Here is a 23,331-nt window from a genome sequence, read left to right on the forward strand (position 1 = left end):
AATGGCTGATTCTAATTACATAGATATTAATATGGTATTATATTGTATTTATTAAATGGTCCATTTGTTTAAATAAAAGGCAAAAGGCATGTTTTTTAATTTATAACCAAATTTCTCAGTACTTTTGTATTAAACAAATTAGAAATAAAACAAAATGAAACCCAGAAACTTCATCTGCAAGAAACTCCATGCTAGGACGGATAGATAACTAATTTAACTAATGTTAGTCATGAACAAGATATTTTTGATTGTGGTCTAATTTGAGAGGTTTGGTTACTGTTAAATATATTTCAAAAAATATGACGAAGCAAATCAAGACTCAAGATACTCAAATGCAACTTGTTTCACTGTGGCAAACGTGAGCTAATTTACTAGCTGTTAGCAAGCTCACTTGCAATCTTGGCTAATGTTCGTGATGGACAAACTCTTAGTTGAAAGGTTTGGGTACTGTTACACAGATTATTGTGAGCTCAAGGGCAGTGGGGTCAGGTGAATGGGAAACAAGGGGATAGTGGGGCTGATTGGGTCTGTCTCCTTGCACTACTCCCGCATACTATTATCCAATCTAATGGCGTAGGAGACCAGCGAGTCAAAGGAGTCTGCTTCATCCTAGCTAGCTCATCCATCACCTGCTCGGTGAGGCCATTAAGGAACGCCGCCTGAAGCGCCACAGCATGCCATCCAGACTCAGCAGCCAGGATACGGAACTCCACTGAGTATTCTGCCACACTACGGGACCCCTGGCAGAGGGAGTGATGGTGTTTGGCGGCTTCTCTTCCCTGGATGGGATGACAGCATGCAAATATCTTTCGCAACTCATCGGTGAAGGTGGAGAGGGTGTACCACAGAGCCAGCTGCCTGTCCCAGACAGCAGTGGCCCAGGCATCTTCCCTTAGCGGTCCCATGATGTAGGCAATCCTCGCTTCATCAGAGGAGTAAGGTAATGGGCACTGGGCAAACACGAGGGAACTCTGGAGGAGAAAGCACTTATATCATCCTAGCTCATCCCATAGGGTTCAGTGTGGGGGCATGTGCTGAGGGCTAGGGGGCGTCTGGGCCATTTGGGGAAAGACACAGAGGAACTGCTGATGAAGGAGTTCGATCTGTGACGCTGTTACGGCTGCTTGCTGCGAGTTCACGGAGCTGTTAATCATGCTGGCCAAGGAGGGAACCCTAGCTGGAGAGAGCTGTATGCAGGGAGTCCGGTTCCGCTGGGCCCGTGGTGGCCAGATCATTCTGTTAAGGACATAGGAACGAGGGGACCCAGAAGCAGAACACAGACAGCAGAAATGAAGGTTAATGGATTTTATTAAGGGCTTGAGGAGATGGGGAAGTGTGAGAAAGGAGCATGGTAAATTGTGCCAGTCGAGGCCGGGATTCAGACTCAAGTAGACAGCATGGAAGTCATCATGAGAGCGGGAGCAGGATTTGAGCAGTAGGCGAGGTCGGGGCTTGAACTCAGGTCAGCAGCATGGGAGTCAAGCACTCAATCAGAGAGCCACGAGGAGGTGAAGCCAGGCTTGGCGTAGCGGGGAGTGAGTAGTCAGACAGGATGAGCTGTGGCCCGCACTGAAATCCAGAATGATCTGGCGAAGAGTGGCTGGAGTTTTTATGTGCTGGATGCTGATGAGGAGATGAGGAGCAGGTGTGTCTGCAGAAGCAATCAGGAAGCATGCAAAGTGGAGCCCCATGCCAAGGGAGACATACACACACACACACACACACACAAACAGAAACGAGAGAAAAACACTGGAGACATGAAGGGGGGGGGACACACAGTGAAACAAATGGAAAAGGGGAAACACAGAAAGTCCAGTCCTGGTCATTATTATTATTATTTAAATTATGACTGAAATTCAGACATTTGGTATTGTCACTTATTGATTCCCTGGCCTATATGCGTCTGAGTAACCTAAAGGCAATAAAGAGGAAATAATTCCAGAATATAACCTTTACACATCTTTACCAATGGTGCCACTAATTCTGAAGATGACTATATATTCTAGTCAGAATATGCACACTACACTTGACAGACTGCAAGTAGAATTTCAAATTACCCACAGTCAGTTTCTCAGCAGTTTGGGCATGTTTGTGCTCTCAAAAAAGCAACCTGTTACAATTCTGAGTGCCTGTATAAGGAAATGGAATTCAAGTCAGACAAAGTCTTTTACACTACACACTGTGCCAGCAGAAGATATTGTTCCCTTATGCAGATGTGCATTGCCAAGCTATGTCACTTGAAAAAAACTCATTTATTACTGAGTGCATGATAATAAAAAAAAACAATTAACAAAATAAAATATGATCTCAGTGTTGTGCATCTATAGCTCCTGTCCAAGACAAACACACTTCACTTGACACTGGGGTGTGCTTGCTTCAAACCAAAGCATAGTATTCTGTGGCTAGATTTATAACAAGGGTGTGCATCTCAAATCCTAGACTTCATTGAGAAGTCTGAGAAGCGTGAGTGCACTGCACAGTTGAGGGGATTCAAGAAGTTTAAACAAAAGACTAGATAAATACTGCAGAAGTTATGCACATGAATAAGTTGATGGCTGAGAGCATGTAAGAATAAAACAAAAGTAACTGCACAATGGGCTGAAAAATTGTATGGTCAGAACCAAAGCAGACAATTTTGGGAATAATAGCATGCTGGGCCTTTGAAAGACAGTGTAAAATCTCTTTCACAATGGCTACTTCTTGCTCAGCTTGCATTGCACAATGAAAGTTTCCAAAGTAAAGACGTTTTGACTGGAGTTATTTCAGGACTAACCAGTGGGAGGTCAAATGTTCGACTGACCTTACAGATTCCATTAATGCACATGTCTCGACTCTGGCTACCCTCGTAGCACCGGGTTCCATCAATTACTGCATCCACCATCTTATCTGAGAAATACTCGTTCACTGGGCGGCAGTGAAGTTCACATGGATTTACTGAAAAAAAGGCAAGATTTCAGTTTTACCACTCTTGCACGCTACAAGCTCGAACACTGCACACAGAAACAATAAATTGCTTTAAATGATATCGAAAGTAGTTTCGTCTTTAATAATTCATAATGTACAACTTCATGGTTTTCAGCAAACTTCATAAATTTTTATGGGTTTTTATGTCACAGGTTGTCCACTATGACAAGTGGGTCCCAAATCCCAAGCCACAGTGATCGAATCGAGTCCAGAAATCCAAGCCACTAACACTGTGCTAATCTATAACACGTGTTTTAATTGTGTTAATTTAATACTATACAGTTATAATTCCTTGTGAGGTTTCATAATGTAATTTAATTTCATAATGTGTTTATACAATATCTGATATTTTTCTGCATGTAAGCTGAGGCACTTGAGTCGCAGGTCAGTAATAAGTAGTCAGAAAATTAAGGAATCAAATGAGACTTGATGAACCACCATCTCTGTTTTTTTTATATCATTGTATCTGCATATAGCTTCACATTTTCGCAGAAAATATCAGATTTCGTTGTGGTTTTTAAATGAGATCGTTGGCATAATGTTTGTGGTTTCAGAATATAACTGTACATTATCCTACCAATAATGTCCATAATGAAAACTTGTTGTTCATGCTGTTCATTTTCTATTAAGCACAAGCAATGGATGTACCAACATAATGCTCACTTTGGTTATTCACGTGTACCCATTGGTAGAATTTGCCCTTATAAGGGACGCTGTTAAACTTGCTGCACTGGATGGACCTGAAGCTGGGTTGGCCTTGAGCGCATGGCTGGTGGTTACAGATCCTGTATCTGCGGCGCTCCCCGAGGCAGTATCTCCCTCCATTCTTTGGGCTGAAGGACACAGAAGAAAAGAGATCTCACTGTATTGAGGTTTTGTTTGTACTTGCAAAGAAAGATGTGACATTACTTCAGGGAGTGCTGCAGAAAATAAGGGCTGTTTTCAGAGATTACATAAGATGAACAGACTGTAATAACTTGAATGCACTGCAATTAGGTTATGACTAGAGTGATCCTCCACACCGATGCTACACACATTGTCATTACTGATTTCTTTCTCCCTATTGAAAGTTACAGATACTGTTGATGGACCAAGCTATAAACACAAAAGTCAAAGTACAAAGTTTCTACAAGCTTTCTATTCATTAGTACCCTCAAGGAACTTATGATTTTTGTTGCAAGCTGTCTGGTTTTAAGAAAAATGGGCCACGAGTGATGCAAATACTTCTATCCACCACAAAAAAACAACAGAGACCTTCAAACACATGAGCACATACATACACACAATCTTATCAGTAAAGAAATGACTGGTTAGGGAAAAAATGCAAACCATTTAACCCTGCTGTCTTTCATGCTATGCAGTCTATCTCATAGAGCGCAATATAAAAACAACTCTCTTCATTGTTTACTGGAGAAGTGCACAAGCTTGAGCTCAAATATTTTGTGTTTAAGTGAACATGCACGTACGATGTCTTCTAAGTAAAAAGACACGAAAAAAATGGTGTGTAATATTCATTAATATTTATATAATTGTCTTTTTATAACAGTTAAAAACAAATTTGTAAAAACTAAAAAGTTATGCATCAAATATGATATAATCAAACAAATAATAATCTACAAATATTTCTTCTATTTGTATACTTATTGGTTAAGTGTGTCATGTGACAAGGTGAAAGTGTCCCTGACATTAGCAAGAGAAGTATATGGAATTATGCAATGATCAAAAAAAGTTTTAAACACAGCAACACTATTTTGTATTTCAATCTGTCAGTCATTTTATATTTCAAACAGTATTCTTTAGGAAAATTTGCACACTTAACCAGCTTCATGAGGAGCTTCGCCTAGCTTTCTTAAAGTTCCCAAAAAAGATGAGTTCTAAATGAAAACTGCTTGTTTGGGGGAAACAATTTAATTTTAATTAAAAAGCTACTGAAATAAATTTGCCTGAGAAACAGATTTAAATCATAATCATGATGTTTTCATTGATTAGGACAATGAACTACACTCCTGGGCAAAAAACTGTTTGGGGAAAAGCTAAAAACAGGGAAATTCACTTATACAGTCTTCTTGTATGCAAAAGAAAATCATGATAATGATTAAAATGTTTGACGTAAAATTCAAACTAACACATGTCTGGGTGTAAATTTTTTTTTCCAAAAATATCTTCTGGGATTTTTTTTCTTACAAGATTAGTCACTATTTGGTTATCTGCCACACCTGATGCATCCCATCAAGGGCCTGATAACAAGCTCATAAATGGGACCAGGACTGATAGAGCAGGGAGAGATCTACAGTATTCGTTTAATTCTTGCTAATTTCCTGACCAATGATTTGCTGTTAAGACCATTACAAGTTTAATATTTTGCCATTTTGGGCTTGGCCCATTTTTTTGCCCAGGAGTATATATCTAGTGTGTCCAAACTTTTGACATTTGGTACAGCTCATAGGCAGTTTAAACCACCTGAAAGGAATTCTAAAGCATATACAAGCGTGACTCACGTACGTGGGATTGACACAGTCCCTGTGCGAGTTCTGCACTCCTGCGCCACACGTCCTGGTGCATGACGACCACTCGCTCCATGGCCCCCACCCACCGTTCACTTTCTCTGGCTGATATGCAACTGATACACACTCGCCATTCAAACACCACTGACAAAGAAAAATAAAACATCATCACACATAGTCAGCCAAGATAGCCACACAGACCATGCAGGAGGAAGCACAACAAAACTCGAATACAGCTGTTGAGCATAGCAATCTGTTTACATCATGAGAGAAAAGCAAGTGAAGCAGAACACATGGGAGGCTCATGCTGGGAAAAGAAAACACACACAGGGGCTTACTTTGCCTTCACCACACTTGGTGCCATCCACTGCTCCGTCCAGTTTTGAGTGACACGTGGAGGCCACAGTGCACCACAGAGTGCTGCAGACATTCTACACAAAGCAAGAGCAAAATATTGAGTCAATAGTCAATACCTATTACAGAGTAGTACCTTAGTGTCCAAATTATGTATCCTAGAAAGTATAAATACACATAATGCACTTTAAGGTGTGAGAGGAATAGGTAGTAGTGTGGGACAAGAGACTTGTTCACATTTGCAAAATGGAAGATTATGTGTATAACTGAGGTTCTGTGACTTACTGAAAATGTAAAAAAAAATATATATATATATTATATTATATAAATATTCACTCTATTCCAATCAAATGCTAATTAGGAAATTGTGCAACGTGTATTTAAGTACTAATTCAATTTTAATAGAAAAACATGTATTTGCATCTTTTTGTGCATAACAGAACAGTTTCTGCCAAATGTAAAATGTAAAGTCTGTTTGACATTTCATTTTTAGTGTCCTAACATGTAGGATTCTGGTATATTCTAAAAGTAAAAGCAAACTATTTGTTTATTATTGCACTTTCCTATTCTTATACTCCAACTACAACCAAAAATCTCTCAGTGCCCACTGCATCTCTTGCTGCAGGCAATATTTCCTTAATGGCCAGTAAGTGCCACTGTATTGGCAATACAACTTACAATTACCAGTGCATCACATGCATTACATGATCTTTATTCGAGCTATACACAGAGCAAAGCTTCATTAGACTATACTATTAATGAGGCACCAAGTTTCTCTACCACAGGCATTGATCTCAAGTCTATTGCTTCTGCATCTGTCACTGCAGCCAGTACTGCGGCTTAAACATGTATAAGCATTTATCAGTGAAATCGGTACATTGTGGATAGCCCAGCCACTCACATGGACATACATACCATGACATGGATAGTGCACTTGTGCAGCTGAATTGGGTGGAGGTTCGTCCTTTCATTTTGCCAAGGCAGCCTTAACACCAGGAGCAGAGCAACAGCTGCTGATGTTCCACTCTGAGTTTCATTCTGCTTCAATATCAAGCTGCAAGGACTATCTGCTGAAATGGGCCACAGGACGCAGCCCTGATAGTCCAACAGGATCTGTCTCTGTATGTGAGGCTGCAGTACTAGGCTCATACTACAATGCACTGTTGTATTTCTGATAACAGTACTCGCATTTGGTCTGTGCCCTCTGTTAGCTCCTCAAAACTGTGTGCCAATGCAATAAAAATGCTCTCGTCTTCCATCAGACTTCTATCTGCTTTTGCAGCTTACCTTTTTCTAAGGCATGCCAGGATTACATGGAGTGACATACCAGGAAATTGGGCTTGAAAAATAGGCCTCTGTAAATATCTCGAAAAATAGGCCTCTGTAAACTAAATACATCCCTCTCAAAGTCCCGCCCACAGCGTTTGACTGACAAACTAATTTTTGGTCAATGGTGTTTCATTTTTGGTGTTAAACTGAAATGTTAAACTGAAATAAATAAATAAATAGGTTTGTAATTGTACAAATGTTTGTAATATGACCTGTAAATGAAACGTCAAACATACTTTTGCATTTGAATTTTCGCAGAAACTGTTCATTGTTTTGCACAAAGACGCAAATTCTTATTAAAGTTGAATTTCGGACTAAAGTTACTAAAGTATCACACGGGGAAAGGAGCTGCAAAAACATGTTTAAATGCACATTGTCTAATTAGCATTTGATTTAAATAGAGTCCCAAAAATTATTCCACACATTTCGGTATTATTATTATTATTTCTAATTGTAACTGTGATGCTGTATATTTTATTTGCTACTTCTTCCGACACAAGAAAAGTTACACTAGTTTTTTTAAACTTATTTATAACATATAATATGCAATATAACAATATGCAAATAAATTTAATATATTTTAATATTTTCAGATCATATGACAAATTAAGGAATTATACAAATTGTTTCATGTCAGTGCACTATGTGGGAGTGCAGGGATAACATGATCCATACCAGACAGTGTACACCAACCAGATAACATGTAACTACATTCTATATTTCTTTACTGAGCTTCAGGAGAGCAGGGTTGACGTCCAAGACACTGCATGCTTATTTACTATAAATCCGCAACCCTCGTGCAAACTAACATCTTTGATAAGGGCACTGAGCTCAAATAGTTTTCAGAATGAGGTCAGAAGAGAAAAAGCATGCTGTTTGTGACATTTTGACAAATGATTGGAAGACGCTTGTTATATGCCAAAAGTACAATCAGTCAGGGCCATCTAACTGTCACAAAAAATCTGCTACAATGTGTGATGCACACACCGGTAATGCTGTGTGACATCTCAGGACATCTCAGGACATCTCAGTTGTAAACACTGACTGAGATCTGATGCCCTTTTGTTAGCAATTCCACAATCAGTCTTAATAAATACCCAATTTTTCCCTTGAGCCATTTTCCGCTTGTGCAGTCTGCTGGCTTTAACATAAAAATAGGGATTTATGAAAAAGTTTATGGCTTATTAGTGTTTATTGTTGCTTTTTTCACTACTGGAATTTTAAGACAATCCAGTCTTGGCTAATGCCGTGCATGTTTACGGGTCAAAAAGGAAATCTTAAAACCATATCAAGCTGAGGAACTTATGGTATCTGTATAAATGGATACCGAGACTTCCTGTGAAGCAGACGAGATGTGTGTGGTCCAGGGTCAGTTCTCTTCTTGCCAGATCTCCAGGCTTGTGTATCACTGCTCTACCTTTTGCATTTTGACAGCACGAAACAGCTCTGTGGTGCATCTAGATCCTAATGAGACCAAAATGTATTAAATTATCAGCAGGATGTCTTAAATCATCTCAATCTCCCACAGGCTCCTATCAGTCATGGCAGCCATTAAGGAGTAATGGTTTTGCAGCCAAAGACATGCTGCGAGTTTATTCAGTCTCAGTTATGAGTAAACACTGAATTAGGGAACACCATGGGTAATAAATGAGTATGGCTCAGTCACTCTGTTGCGAGCTAAGAAAAGCTTCATGATTCCAACTCAAACAAACTGTCCCATCAGCTTTAACCACTAGCATGTGTTGCTACTCCTGTTCTGACGCAATATATATTAAAGCTATCATTAATAAAAGGATAAAAAAATATCGTCTCAGACTTAGCTCATGTACAAATGTTTGCCTTTTCTTTTTCCTTTAGAACCGCTTTTCCTCAGAATTTTTTTAAAAGACAATAAAAACCTGTTAATTTGCTAACACAACAGTATTACCAGTCTGATGGCTAAATGATGGTAAATCCCATGAACATGTCATTTTAAACAGTATTAGGCCTCCAAATGGCGCAAATGCATTCACTATATCATTGGAAGTTTGAATGCCATGACTGGAAGGCTAAGCGAATGTTTGCTCATTTAGCTGACACGTTTATCCGACTTTGAAGTGTCTTACAATTAAGACAAGATACAACTGAGCATTTGAGGGGTAAAGCATCCAACTGTGGCAGCTTGGCAGTGCTGGGATTTGGCCCTACTCTCTGGGTGGGAGAGTTGGCATTACACGAGGGATGTTAGCTCTTTCCTCCGAGTGTATTCAGCTGCCCTGTGTTTATATGTATTATCAGCAGAAAAAATGCACGGGATAGCTTCACGTGTCTTGAAGGAAGCACATCATCCTCACCCTTATGCCCTCAACCTTGCCAGTTGGGGTTGGTGGCTGTTGCGTGATAGGGAAATATTAGCATGGTGTTTCTATCTGAGGTAGCTCAGTGGATAAAACTGGCCTACTGCTCAAAAGGTTATGAGTTCAAATACTGGCACGACCAAACTGCCACTGTTTGGCCCTTGAGCAAGATCATTAACCTTCAACTGTGCAATTGTGTCCTGTTGCTTTGGATAAAAGTGTCAGCCAAGTTAGATAAATGTATCTATGCACACTGCTGAGAGCCCTAAGGTTAAGCAGCAAACCCACTAACCCCAAATGCTGTGAGCACCATGTTAAACAAGGCAACAGGATCCAAAGCTAGCACAGACATCTTTAGTGTGTCTGTGTCTGTCTGTGATTCCCACCCACTAGAAAATACATTCCTGACTGAATGATTACCGACCTGGAGCACTGACCTCCATACTCACAAAGAGTTTTCCAGAGGATGGTCAAACCTACTGACATAGACCCCCTGCAATGAACCACAATTTATGCAATTGCCACGATGCTGCACACCACCCTGTGTGGGTCTCCTGTTTTCAATTCCTTGACATCACCTCACGCAGCCCAAGAACATCCCTCCTTCTTGTGAAAGCCGTAACGAATCATCCGGGTGCACATTTATCTGTGTGTGCAACAGACTTAAAAACATTTGTAATCCCTAAACCATTACACATAAACACAGTGGAATAAACAGCCTCTCCACTCCTCCAGTCTCTCCTTCTTATCACTTGTCATTTTACTGTATGTGTATTTATAACCTGTAATGAAATGCTGTCGAAGGTTTCTATATTTTACTGCTGCTACCTGTGTCAGTTGTCATTTGTAAGTAAACACCTCCGTAATTATATTTACCTTTATTTATTTATAGTGACTACATAAAGAGTTGTTTAGCTTGCTACCATCAAACCAGTGACAGATCGTAAGGTGTTGTGTGGATTTCTGAGTCCAAGGATGAACAGCCGTATTCAGGGTTGAGTTATGCACACATAGAGAGGAGATCGGACATTCCTACTCAAGAAAAATGTAGTAGCTTTGGGTGTGAATCACATGCAGAAAATTTGCATAATCTGAAAGGAAAGCCAAACAAATCAAGATATGTAACCCATGTCTGAATACGTCTAACTTTTCCTGTGTAAATGTTGTTGTTCCTCTTTCAGCTGCTCCCATTAAGGGTCACCACCACGGATCATTGGGCCACATATTTGATTGGGCATAGTTTTTACGCCAGATGCCCTTCCTCACACAACTCTCCCCAGTTTTATCCGGGCTTGGGACCAGCACTGAGAGCATACTGATGCCCGGCCATAGAGGTGAGAGCACTGTAGTCTAATCACTAGTACTCCAGGGACCAACATTTCCTGTGTAAAAAATGATGTAGTATTTGGACTTGTTTTATTAAGAGCCATCGAGGAATGACATGAATGCTATAGGCTATTAGTGCTGTTTTTACATATTTGACCTAATTAGGCCTACGCAAAACATGTCCAGCACATTGTAGTTCCATGTCTCTGTTGCAAAACCATGGCTATGAATATCAGATTTTGTTTTGCACCAACAGACCCTGCTTGGACGCCTGCGTTCCGGAAGACAGTTATGTATCGAGCAGCTGTGCACAGGGTTCGCTGAGGCCATGTGGGTGTGAAAAGTGAAGAGAAAATTGAGGTCTTACGTCCATGTCATCACAGAGCAGCGAGCTGGAGCCATACTGGAGGCGGCACTGGTGGGCAGCGCTGTAGAGAACGCCAGGTAGCACAGACTGAGCGGCCAGCTCATTTCTGCCAGGAGGGTCATCCAGACACCAGCCCCAGCCTCGACTGTTAAGCAGGAAAACACACACTTCATCCCCATACAGTGATAGCAATCCTGCAAAAAGCCTTATGCTTTTTCACTTCCTGTCTGTCGTTGTCTGGTTAAAATATGATTTTCACCTTATACGCTAATAGAAAGGATTGTCTTACTAAATTTACATGGACAGATTTGATGACAGTTTAATGTAAAATAGTTTTAAGAATAGGCTATATTCGTTGTAACTAGCTCCTGTGCTGCAACTGAGCTGTGATTTGACTCCATATGACAAACTTGGTGCTGCAGCTCATTAAAAACTCCAACCTAACTTAATCAGTGGAGACATTAATGTCTTCATGATTCACTCTTCTGCAGCAATCTCATTTTAGACTAATTAATATGACTTAGTTTTGCACTCATTTGCATACAAAGTTTTTATAGTGGTTTGCAAGGCCATCTCTCAAAACCCATAGTCACTCATGATTAAAGAATAAATTGTTTCCTGTTGGTAAGAAAAGATTCTTGTTTTTATATTGAGAAATAAGAGATCAATCTTTCAGAGTGGTTAGAGAAGTAATTGAAGTCTTGTTTTTTAATAACAACTGGAATGTTGCAATGTTAGGATTAGAATAAGTAGTGTGTATTGCAAAAAAAAAAAAAAAAGCTCATAAAAGAAGAGAAAATAGTTCATTCATATTTAGAGAATAGAATAATAGAGAAAATAGTAAATTCATCTTTATACCACAAAGACCAAAACAGCTGGGAAATTAATAAGAAGGAAGAACTTCCCTGAGCTGAATGCTGATCAGATTATCTGGAAAGGCCATACGGTGCTGCAGCAAGGGCCAAATTTCAGAGGCAGAGCAAAAATCTCTGTCATTGCGTGTGAGACCAGTAAACAAGCGCAGATTTAATCAATGGGTGGTTGACTAGCCAAATCATAAATAAATGAGATTGGAATGGTTTCAAATCAAGTCTGTATGTCATTGTTTTTCGGATCTTCAGCAGGAGCCATGTCCAGACACCTGGCAACTATCTGTAATTTATTCAAGCCCCAGACCTTCAAGCCTCCATTGTTCCCCCAACACATTGCTGATCTAAAAAAATGCCATGTATACTGCAAATCTCCACTTCAGCCTCTTCTAAGCACTTAACAGCAAGCTACAACAGCACATTGTACTCCGTGCTGTTCTTTCATTAGAGGAAGGAGGAAGGGAGGGAGGTTTCATGATACATGCCGTGTCACGGGGGAGGACGGGCATAAAGCCAAAGGCCCGGGAAAGCCTTCAGGCCTATCAAGGGTAACAGGCTTTGGATACTGTATCATGATTAAGCTGCCATACATAAGCTCTCTTCAGTCATCCACAGATAATTCGCATTTGGGACACAAGTATTCACAGAAGAATAAATTCTTATTAAGTCGCTAGTCTGTTCATCTTCTCATTTATAAGTTCCTTGGAAATTCAGTTTTATTTGAGTGAGTCGGATATCTTTCAAAAAGCGCTTACTTTCTGGCTCTGCATCTTACCACCTGATCAATCATTAATATGATCTAATGCATAACACTTGTACCGACTGCTTTCCAAAGAATTCTGTACCGCAGAGATGTGTGTCAATTTAAGTTAAAAAAAAAACGGCGGCTCTGTTATCCATCCACAGGGTATAGGGGTTAACTGAATGGCTTGATCACCTTCACACTCATCAGTTGAACATCTGCCTTAGATTCTGGAGTGACGTCTTAGACAGTGTTCTTTAGCACAATCATAAAACACCAACTGAGGGAATATCTTCTGGAACAATGGTGTGCATCACTCCAGTACAGTTCCAGAGAATCTAAGCTAAGGAGCATCAAGCTGTTCTGGTGGCTCAAGGTGGCTCAGTACATGGTTTTTGGGGGTTTTCCTTTAATTTGTCACCCATCTGTTTATACAAGGGATACAATATGGTGTGCGGTTATAGAAATATAATTAACCACAAGGGACAATATTGTTGGTGACTTAAGTCCAAAAGTTACGTTACTATTTATGCATATTCAGAATCAGGTTACGCACATGCTTAAGTTGACTTTCTGGAAGCCCCATTCAGATTATGCAAATGACCTGTGTATACCTCCTTGAAGGCCCTGGTCACAGCTGATGTTGCTATGGCTAGTTCATGCTTTTGAGGTTGCCAGATGTTTCCTGAGTAGAAGCCAAACTGAGATACGCCTCTGTTTTAGGCAAACTCCACCCCACATAAGAAGTTCTTGTTCAACTAGAGTACCTGAATAGCGCTTAAGTTCATAGTTAAGTCTGAGAACTGAATATCGATGTGCGAAATTTTGGTATTAAATCCTAAGTACATATGCGTAACTGAAATCTGAGTACAGCTCAAGAAGCAAGTTACGGTTACATTTCACTTTGTTCAAGAAATAAACATTTTCATTTTTATCCATTTAATGTTAGAATGAGTGCATTAATATAAACCAGTGATTTAAATTGCATATGTTTTTAATCCATTTATAATTAGGCTTAGATTATGTGGAACATCCACCATACATGACCCTGTGAATGAGTTGTTACTACAGAAATGATAATGTATTAGAATGAGCACATTAATATTAATCTTGCAGCCAGAACTGTTAGAGCTGCTATTATAGAAAATTAATCAGTACCTTCTGAACAATCTGAGACATCAGATTTGAGAATTCAACAGCACTGTAATATAATGATTCATGCTCATGAATACATTCTCAATTACTGTCAATTCTGACTATATAATATTACACACGCAATCAAAAGTTAATTCAGTACTAATTACTGAATAACCAGTTTAACAATTTAAACAATCAATTTGGCTTCTTTTACTATAAAACTCCTAGCCACAGTGAATAAAGTGAAGAGTGTGGGAGAACAGGACAGATCCGATCCAGCTGTAATGAGCAAAAACAGTAAACTGATCAGCCAGCATGGCGTTGGTATAATGATCCAGCTTGGTTCAGTCCCAGGACACACTCACACTGGCTGCTGTGTAAAATACTCCCTCAGGTGTCTCACCTCCCTCCACTCTGACTTTTACTGACCTACACTTAATGCACTCCAGCTGGTGGAGCAACATTGACAGGAGAAACAACACAGCCATGCTGTTGCTTGGTGTAATCAGAGCTGTTTGCACCTTCTCTGGCAGAGTCACTTATAGACAAGACTAACACAGTCCATGCCAAACTTTATCTGTCAGACTGGAAACAATCCAAAAACATATTCGATGGGTGACTCACAGTAAACAGAACATCTCAAGATGATGCTTTTACACCCACGTTTTGAGCTGAAAGAACAAAAACACAATACAGACATAAAATAGAATGCTGTAATTTAACACACAAGAAGTCCTAGCAGAGTCATTTCTCTCCATATGCGAAGCTCCATCTGTAACTCAATCAGAAGAATTACATCTTGTGTAGCATCCTACCCGAAACCCTGTAATCAGACCATCTCTGAGCTGAGCTGAATATGGGCACTTTACTTCATAGAAGAAAGTGGAAAATATGACTGATTGCTAAGGAAAAGAAAGATATTTATAGAGAGAGGGAGAGATGAGAAATCAGGCAGTGTGTTACTCACTCCAGAAAGCGTGTGATGTACTGGCGGCTGCACCGCGACCAGTTGGGTGGAGATGTTCCATACAGGAGCTGAGGAGACATGACAAACGGCCTTTTCCCAATTGGCTCGCAGTCATTGCTGTTGCCATCATGTTCAATCCCGAAGCTGCAGCACAGAGTGGGTGATAACAATATGACAGAGCAATGAATAAAGGAATAATTATATGATTCCAGACACTTTTTCATAAAATGGTCAACAACAATAGCTTTAAATTAGATGGTTGCAAACACTGACACTGGAGTCTCCATCCATTAATGTTAAAAAAAATTCTGATTTTTTCTGATAAGGTGTTGATTCATCCACCCTAGACTTTTCTGCATTGTTTTATTGATACAACCTACAAAATAAAAAGGATTTAATTCAGAGTTTATGTCACTAATCTGCACCAAATAATCAATATTTCCTGGAAATGAAAAAACAATCTTTTCAAAAAATTTGGGACAAACTTTTTTAAAATGACTTCTGAATTAAATAAAAATGAAAATTCCTAATTGCATTAATATATGAAAAATGGTTATTCCATATACATAATAATTCGAGTGAGTAATGCATCATGCAGCAGGATACATTAGGAGTTTTTCTCTAAATTTATGCAACAGGTTTTTGAAAGAAAATGGTCCATGTTTACAAACGGAGGTTCACTATTTAGCCTGATATCTCTACTTAAAAAAAACTATGCCAATTAAAGAACTGAGAAGTAGACACAAAATGTGAAAATATCCAAGAGGGTGAAAACTTATGCAACGTACTGTAATGCCAGGCTGAAGTACTGGAGTTCAGAGGTTGGCGCATGTATTTACACTACTGAATTGATGAATAATATAATGTCTATTCTTACCATGGTTTATATTCTCAGGATAATGTGATATAATATTTGGCTCACCATGTCATTATTGTACAAATATAAATGATGATCAAAGCTCTCTCACAGAATCTTCAGAAGATTTACAATCTCTGTCCATGTCTTTTATACACACAGCTGTAGTGTATATACAAGGCAGAGTGAACGTATTGTAGTATAGGGCCATGTCTTGACTGCAAGGCTGATCAGCTTCAAAAATAAAGCTCATACAATGGTCAATACATGTGTCACCCTTAGGGCATGTTCTCTACTTTCTTCCCTTAGTTCTCAGCTTGGACTCATAATCAGCATACTGCATTGCTTTAGTATTAATGCGGGTATGAAACTTACTTCAGAAAATATAAAATATTCATGTCTGCTCATGCTGTGCTCAGATAAAGCTCATAATGTGGAATTTCTAGCCTCTGACTGGAAACATCACAGAAAACTCCCCTCAACTTAAAATTCCCACTCAGAAACTTGGGAAGGTCTCCTCAATCCTGAGTTTGGCAAATGACATCAAATCAGCATGGCTGCTCTCAGCACCACAAGTTAACAAAGTAGCACCTATTTATAATTTTAAATGAGTTATACTGTGTATACAAGAATTTGCCTTTGATCAGTCGACATACACTATATTACCAAAAGTATTCGGTCACCTGCCTTGACTCACATATGAACTTAAGTGCCATCCCATTCCTAACCCATAGGGTTCAATATGATGTCGGTCCACCTTTTGCAGCTATTAAAGCTTCAACTCTTCTGGGAAGGCTGTCCACAAGGTTGAGGAGTGTGTTTATAGGAATTTTTGATCATTCTTCCAAAAGCGCATTGGTGAGGTCACACACTGATGTTGGTCGAGAAGGCCTGGCTCTCAGTCTCCGCTCTAATTCATCCCAAAGGTGTTCTATTGGGTTCAGGTCAGGACTCTGTGCAGGCCAGTCAAGTTCATCCACACCAGACTCTGTCATCCATGTCTTTATGGACCTTGCTTTGTGCACTGGTGCACAGTCATGTTGGAAGAGGAAGGGGCCCGCTCCAAACTGTTCCCACAAGGTTGGGAGCATGGAATTGTGCAAAATGTTTTGGTATCCTGAAGCATTCAAAATTCCTTTCACTGGAACTAAGGGGCCAAGCCCAACTCCTGAAAAACAACCCCACACCAATAATTCCTCCGCCACCAAATTTCACACTCGGCACAATGCAGTCCGAAATGTACCGTTCTCCTGGCAACCGCCAAACCCAGACTCGTCCATCAGATTGCCAGATGGAAAAGCGTGATTCATCACTCCAGAGAACGCGTCTCCACTGCTCTAGAGTCCAGTGGCGGCGTGCTTTACACCACTGCATCCGACGCTTTGCATTGCACTTGGTGATGTGTGGCTTGGATGCAGCTGCTCGGCCATGGAAACCCATTCCATGAAGCTCTCTGTGTACTGTACTTGGGCTAATCTGAAGGTCACATGAAGTTTGGAGCTCTGTAGCAATTGACTGTGAAGAAAGTCGACGACCTCTTTGCACTATGCGCTTCAGCACCCATTGACCCCTCTCTGTCAGTTTACGTGGCCTACCACTTCGTGGCTGAGTTGCTGTTGTTCCCAAACTCTTCCATTTTGTTATGATAAAGCTGACAGTTGACTGTGGAATATTTAGGAGCGAAGAAATTTCACGACTGGATTTGTTGCACAGGTGGCATCCTATGACAGTTCCACGCTGGAATTCACTGAGCTCCTGAGAGCGGCCCATTCTTTCACAAATGTTTGTAAAAACAGTCTGCATGCCTAAGTGCTTGATTTTATACACCTGTGGCCAGGCCAAGTGATTAGGACACCTGATTCTGATCATTTGGATGGGTGACCGAATACTTTTGGTAATATAGTGTATATTGATATATATTAGCTTGGTAAATCTAAAAGGTAACACTGACCATACATTTCACTGTTTTGAGGATGTAAATATACATCACTCACATAAGATGTACACAGAGGCATCCATGTTTTTCCCACTTTGTAACTAGGGCAATAATGGCGTAATTCTAAGTTCCGACTTCCCACTTCCAAGGTAAGTCAAACACAACAATACATCAAAGATTGAATTATTATTACGGTTTTTATATGAGCCTTTTGATCATACAAATGAACATATTTTGCATTCAATTTGATATGATTTTCTTTTTCAAATTTTTGTTATTTTTTTAAAACCATACGCCACCACCCCCTTTTCAAAACTCTTTTCAATCAGATCAATTGTGCAAATAAAAAAATGTAATATCAAGTAACATATTTTAGGTAGTGGGGACGCTGTGCACTTTAACCACCTTAAAAACCCTAAATAAATCAAGAAAGAAACAACAACGCCAGTAACTACATCAGATGGAAAAAAGAAAGAAAAAAGATGGAGGGAATGCATACTAACAAACTATATGCTTTTAACATTTTTTAAAGATAAAGTGTGCAAAGAGGAATTAGCTCTCAATACATTGTAAAAAGTGTTTATTCTATTTAACCTGACTAGACCTGATTTTACTTGTGAGACTAAACAGAGAAGAGAAGTCAGAACATAAAAAGAGGTGAAAAAAACACAGTTCCTGAGTGGTGCACTCATAAAGTGTTTGACATGGGGGTCAGGAGATCACTGTGTCTGTCTCAGTTTAAAAAGTTGTACGTGGCAGATTTACGTTGTGCTACAAAGCAGTCTTACACTCCCAGACTGCTGGCTCTTGGGCAAAATAGGAGGAGAACTAGCTAAATATTAGACAGATTTTAATGTAGTTTGCTTTCAAAATATAGCCATTATTAAGTATACATACAGTATACTATTGTTTTTTTCACAAACATGTAATAATTTGAAATACAGTATGTCATATAAGGGTGATGCCTTTATTTGTCACATACACAATAGTGAACAGGGAAACTCTTCTTCTTTTCATAGACCCCAGCTTCTTAGGTCAGAGCACAGGGTCAGCTAAGCTAGGAGTGCACCTGGAATAGATAAGTGCAACAGGACCCAAGAGTGGCAGTAGGCTTGAACCCCTAACCACCTGGCTACTAACCAATAGCCTTAACTGCTGAACTACCCGTACCCTGTTTTGATAGTTTGACCAACTTGTAAGTCAGCATGTGATCTCCAGCTACACTGAACACTATCATTGGAATGAGTAAGGTAGTAGGCTGGTCTTAAAATTCATGCTCCAGGTGAGGCTCGAACTCACAACCTCGGCATTGCTTCACTTGTACTGCTATATAAGTACCGCGCGCTAACCGATTGCGCCACTGGAGCTCACAACCTATACAACAACAGCAAAGACGTGCTCTCGCAGGAAAACAATCACTTACAGTGGGGTGATGCAGCAACACAAAGGTTACTGTTACCACCCTAAAGTTGATTACTTTCCTATAACAATGTGCCTTGAAGGGTTTTGTTCCTTTTATACCACAGTACATTGCCAATAAATTATTTATTAAAGAAAGACACATCATACTGTTTATGTACTTTTTAGTCCTTTCCTCACCAGTCTTGCCTGCCATGCAAGTCTGTGCGTATGTCGTTACGATAGAATCAATAACGTGTTAGAATCAGTGGATTAATATAAAACTGTAATTTGCCTTACAGCCTGCACTATTGTAAGAGCTGCTGTTATAGAAAATAAATCAACATCTTCTCATCAGATTTCAGAATTCAATAGCACTGTGGTGTAAACATGGATTAAAGGATGTTAAAGTATTCTCAGAAGAGGTATAAGCAATATTTGATTGTTTTTTTTTTTAAAGAAAAACACCATGTTTCCTGTGAACTGCAGCACAATGTTTTTCAGATTAACTGTTATGATTGATGCAAATATTAATCGTAATTTATATGTCTTGTGTTTTCAAATGAGACATGGAACTTGATGATAATTATAATCATATGGGGTGTTACCCCAAACTCTTATCAAAGGCATTACAAGGAAACAAATAACATATGAGCATCCAGACCACATTGCAACACAATCAAACATAACAGGATGCCTTTGATGAAGACCACATGCAACTTCACACCCACATCCCTTAAAGATGTTTCACATGCATACAGATGTGCTGTGATTCTGCTTTTAAAACCTCATTTGTGTGCTGAGTGAAGTGGAACTGACTCCGACACTGACACTGACACCATTCCTCATTATCATACAGATAGGAAAGCTGCAATTCATTAAGGTCCCCTTGATATTACCGTCAACCCAGGCTTGTTTATGAAGCTTAATCAGAGTGCTCTGCCCAATACAACACCCACTGTACTTTCACTGTACACAAATGAGAATAATCAAAGCAGGATAATCACATTTTACACACTTTTACACACAGTAATCTCTCTAGACCTACACTCCACTGTAATCGCTTTATGCCTCTTAAGCTAATGCCATTCCCTGTTTACAGCTGAATAAAACAAAGTACCTGTGTAAGTTAATGTATTAGAATAAGGACAATAATTATATAAACAGAATTTATGGAATCAGACATGCTATTCGACTGAAAGAAGCTAAAATTTGCTAGCTAGTTAAGACCTTTTTTTAACACTTACCCACCTCAAACAAGGCATACGGTGTTAAAATTGGCTATACAACAGTGCTATTGAATTCTTGATACTGAATGGTCAGAAAGTGTTGATTCATTTATTTATAACAGCAGATTACAGCAAATCATGTGCTGTTCTAATATGTTATTGTTTCTACAGTAACAGCTCACTCTGGTGTGGGACCTGTGTGGTGGACGTTCCACGTAAAAGGATTTAAATATGTGTAACTGTTGATATGGTGAGTGTCAGGGAAGCATCCGGGCTTGGATGCAAGTGCATGTACTCAATGTTTATTAAGAGCCGTAGGAAACGGTGATGTGGTCAAAAAACAGGCCCAGGTCAGGCGATGTGCAAACAGAGTAAACAGGGATGGGCAAGATCAAGAACTGCAAACAGAATACGGTCAAACCCAGAAGAGCATATAATAAACAAAAGCTTGGTAATGACTAGTACAGAAAGACACAAAGCGTATATGTCACACTGAATGAAATGAATGTCCTTATATACTGTGAATGTGCTGGGGTTTGATTGAGTCCAGGTGTGTGAAATCAGTAATCAGGTGAATGTGAACGTGAGAGTGTTTGGGTGTCGTAATCCTTAGCGGCCATTTCTGTAGGCCGCGCTGTGTGGTGGGAATTGTAGTTGAACGCTAGTTCCGGCACTGACATGACAATAAGGAGATGTTTACTGAACATTTATGGAGGGAGTCTCCAGTGTCAGCCCTTTGTAACAGTCAGAGGTTATAAAGTTGTAACTTCATGATTTCCAACTCAGGATAGAGAGCTTTGCGGTTTCTCAGTAATAAGACAAGCTGTTTTTTTTGACAGGAAGAGATTCATGTCCAATTCATGTGAAAGTCATACCAACATGTATAAATATAAGTATATTACTATTATCTTATAGTCTTGCTGAAGTCCAGCTATTGCCATTTCACATCCACTTCTATATTAAAATTTTTTCTTGCTCAGAGAAATACTACCATACACAAAAAGAAATCACTTTCAATATTGTTCCACTTTGATTAAAAATGTAACATGGGTCATCCTGACCCAAACAGAACAGGGGTTAAAGATGAAACCTGAGGATTAGCGTTGTTGGTGGAGGACTTACTTATGTCCCAGCTCGTGTGCTATGGTGAAGGCCAGTGGCAAACCCGTGTCCTCATTGATGCTGCAGCTGCGATGAGGTTGACACATTCCCGCCACATGAGAGAGCCCCAGCGTCTCACATGGCTTATTGGTGGAAGCACAAATGTCTTTCCTGTGCCAAAGAGAAGTGTTAATCATGCCTATATTAAGCACAGGACCCTCTCCCAGAGCTCATCTAACCTCCTGGCCATATTTCATTCTCCAAACACTGAGGAGTTTGGCATTCTCTTTATTCCTCTTATTGCTGTGCAGAGCAAGTGCAACAACTTACGAGCAGAAATAGCTCAGAACTTTGCTGAACAGCAGAAAATATAATGAAATATACAACAGGAACCAGTATCATAGAATATCTGATGATATAATGGATACTTTTTTAACACCCAGAAAAAGTAGTTTTTGCTGACTTTTGCAAAACAAAAGGTTTTTATTTGGTACTTAACTATAGCAGCGTAGCTGTCATATAACTCTCCTGCTATAAGTAAATAAAGATACTAGCCATCTTTTACATGAGACACAAGGACAGAACAGTATACCCAAAACATTTGCCAGCTTCTTGCTGAGTTGTTGTCAAGGGCATAAACATTATGTGCAACATTAGAAACTTTGTTAGAGGAGGATAATTTTCATATACGATTTAAATTCCCTTAGGCTGTATTAACGAACTTAACTAGCTAACTAGTTTGCCATACATTATTCAGTTTCTAGGCAACCAAAACATGGGACTGAGCAGCACACTGGACTTATGATATGTCCATCCTGGCTTCTATATCTCAAAAAAAAAAAAAAAAAAATTAAAGGCTCATCCTTTAGATGTACAGCGCATTTCACACAAAAGCTGAAAGACACCAGTGGTCATATGATATTGCACCTTATGTTCAGGTACAAGGCAAAGCAGCATTCATCACTGTATCTGTCAATACTGAGGTTATGATTCTGCAGCTGAATTATAAAATGGATTTTCTTTAGGATAGAACTATACTTTTCCTTTTTTTGCACTTAATTCCATTCATAAGTTACCAAGTATTTCATATATTTATCATTTATATATTGGTAATGCTTTATATCAGACATATTGAAATGTTTTTCCCATGACATCCACTTCCTAGCTTTTGAAAACTTCTCAGTTTTTTTGAGAAAGTAAGGCCTTATCTTTTTAAGTGGAGAAACCAGTGAAGACGAGAACACAAGCCAAAAGATTACTGAAGTAAGACAGGGAAGGGGCGTGACTGTCAATCATTCCTTTTTTATATATCAATTGGCTCATCTGTTGTTTTTATTATGAGGAAAAGCAGACAGCTCTTTTTATGGTGTATTATTAAGTTCTAACTCATTCTACCTTACTCCAATGTTAAAGTATAAATATGTAATGGTTGACAGGCCGGATAAATTATTTACATTTTTTTGTCTTTCTCCCCACAATTTAAATACATCTGCTTTATATTAAGGTTCCCTTGACTAACATTATTTACTGCATTAGTTAACATGAACAAACCATGAACACCATGAACTTCAGTACCACCACCAATGTTAACAAAGTAACAAACTTAACACGTGTAATAACTGATGTCTGTTTAAATGTTAATGAAATATACTGTACCTGCATTGACTGTTTATTTAATTCATGGCACGTAAGTTCATATAAATGAGAAAAAAAAAATCAATTACAGCATGTAAATGTTGATAGCTTATTGAACTCCAGGTGTAAATATTAACAATCTGCCAATTAACAGTTGCAAATATGCTCTTGTGGACCTTTCTTAATGTTACTAATGGTGTATTAATGTTGCTGTTAATAGTTTGTTCATGTTAGCTAATCTGTTAAATAATGTCAATTACTATAAAGCAATAACTATATAT

General features: G+C 39.2%; 1 protein-coding gene and 1 non-coding gene across 3 annotated transcripts in view; both read right to left on the reverse strand.

Annotated features, from left to right (window-relative positions):
• LOC113536575 (A disintegrin and metalloproteinase with thrombospondin motifs 7) overlaps positions 1-23,331 on the reverse strand; it is a 72,798-nt gene that overhangs the window by 41,964 nt on the left and 7,503 nt on the right. For both annotated transcript variants that reach the window (XM_026930601.3, XM_026930602.3), the window contains exons 7-13: positions 21,437-21,586; positions 14,896-15,039; positions 11,181-11,325; positions 5,807-5,899; positions 5,467-5,612; positions 3,628-3,797; positions 2,801-2,934 (exon numbers count right to left, since the gene is read on the reverse strand). In XM_026930601.3, coding sequence (XP_026786402.3) covers positions 2,801-2,934; positions 3,628-3,797; positions 5,467-5,612; positions 5,807-5,899; positions 11,181-11,325; positions 14,896-15,039; positions 21,437-21,586 — 982 coding nt within the window. The remainder of the gene's footprint in view (positions 1-2,800; positions 2,935-3,627; positions 3,798-5,466; positions 5,613-5,806; positions 5,900-11,180; positions 11,326-14,895; positions 15,040-21,436; positions 21,587-23,331) is intronic.
• On the reverse strand, positions 18,962-19,054 carry trnai-uau (transfer RNA isoleucine (anticodon UAU)). Its single transcript is given in 2 exon segments — positions 18,962-18,997; positions 19,017-19,054. It is a non-coding gene; the product is annotated as a tRNA-Ile (tRNA).

This window comes from Pangasianodon hypophthalmus, chromosome 11, assembly GCF_027358585.1.
Source record: "Pangasianodon hypophthalmus isolate fPanHyp1 chromosome 11, fPanHyp1.pri, whole genome shotgun sequence".
Classification (NCBI taxonomy): Eukaryota; Metazoa; Chordata; class Actinopteri; order Siluriformes; family Pangasiidae; genus Pangasianodon; species Pangasianodon hypophthalmus.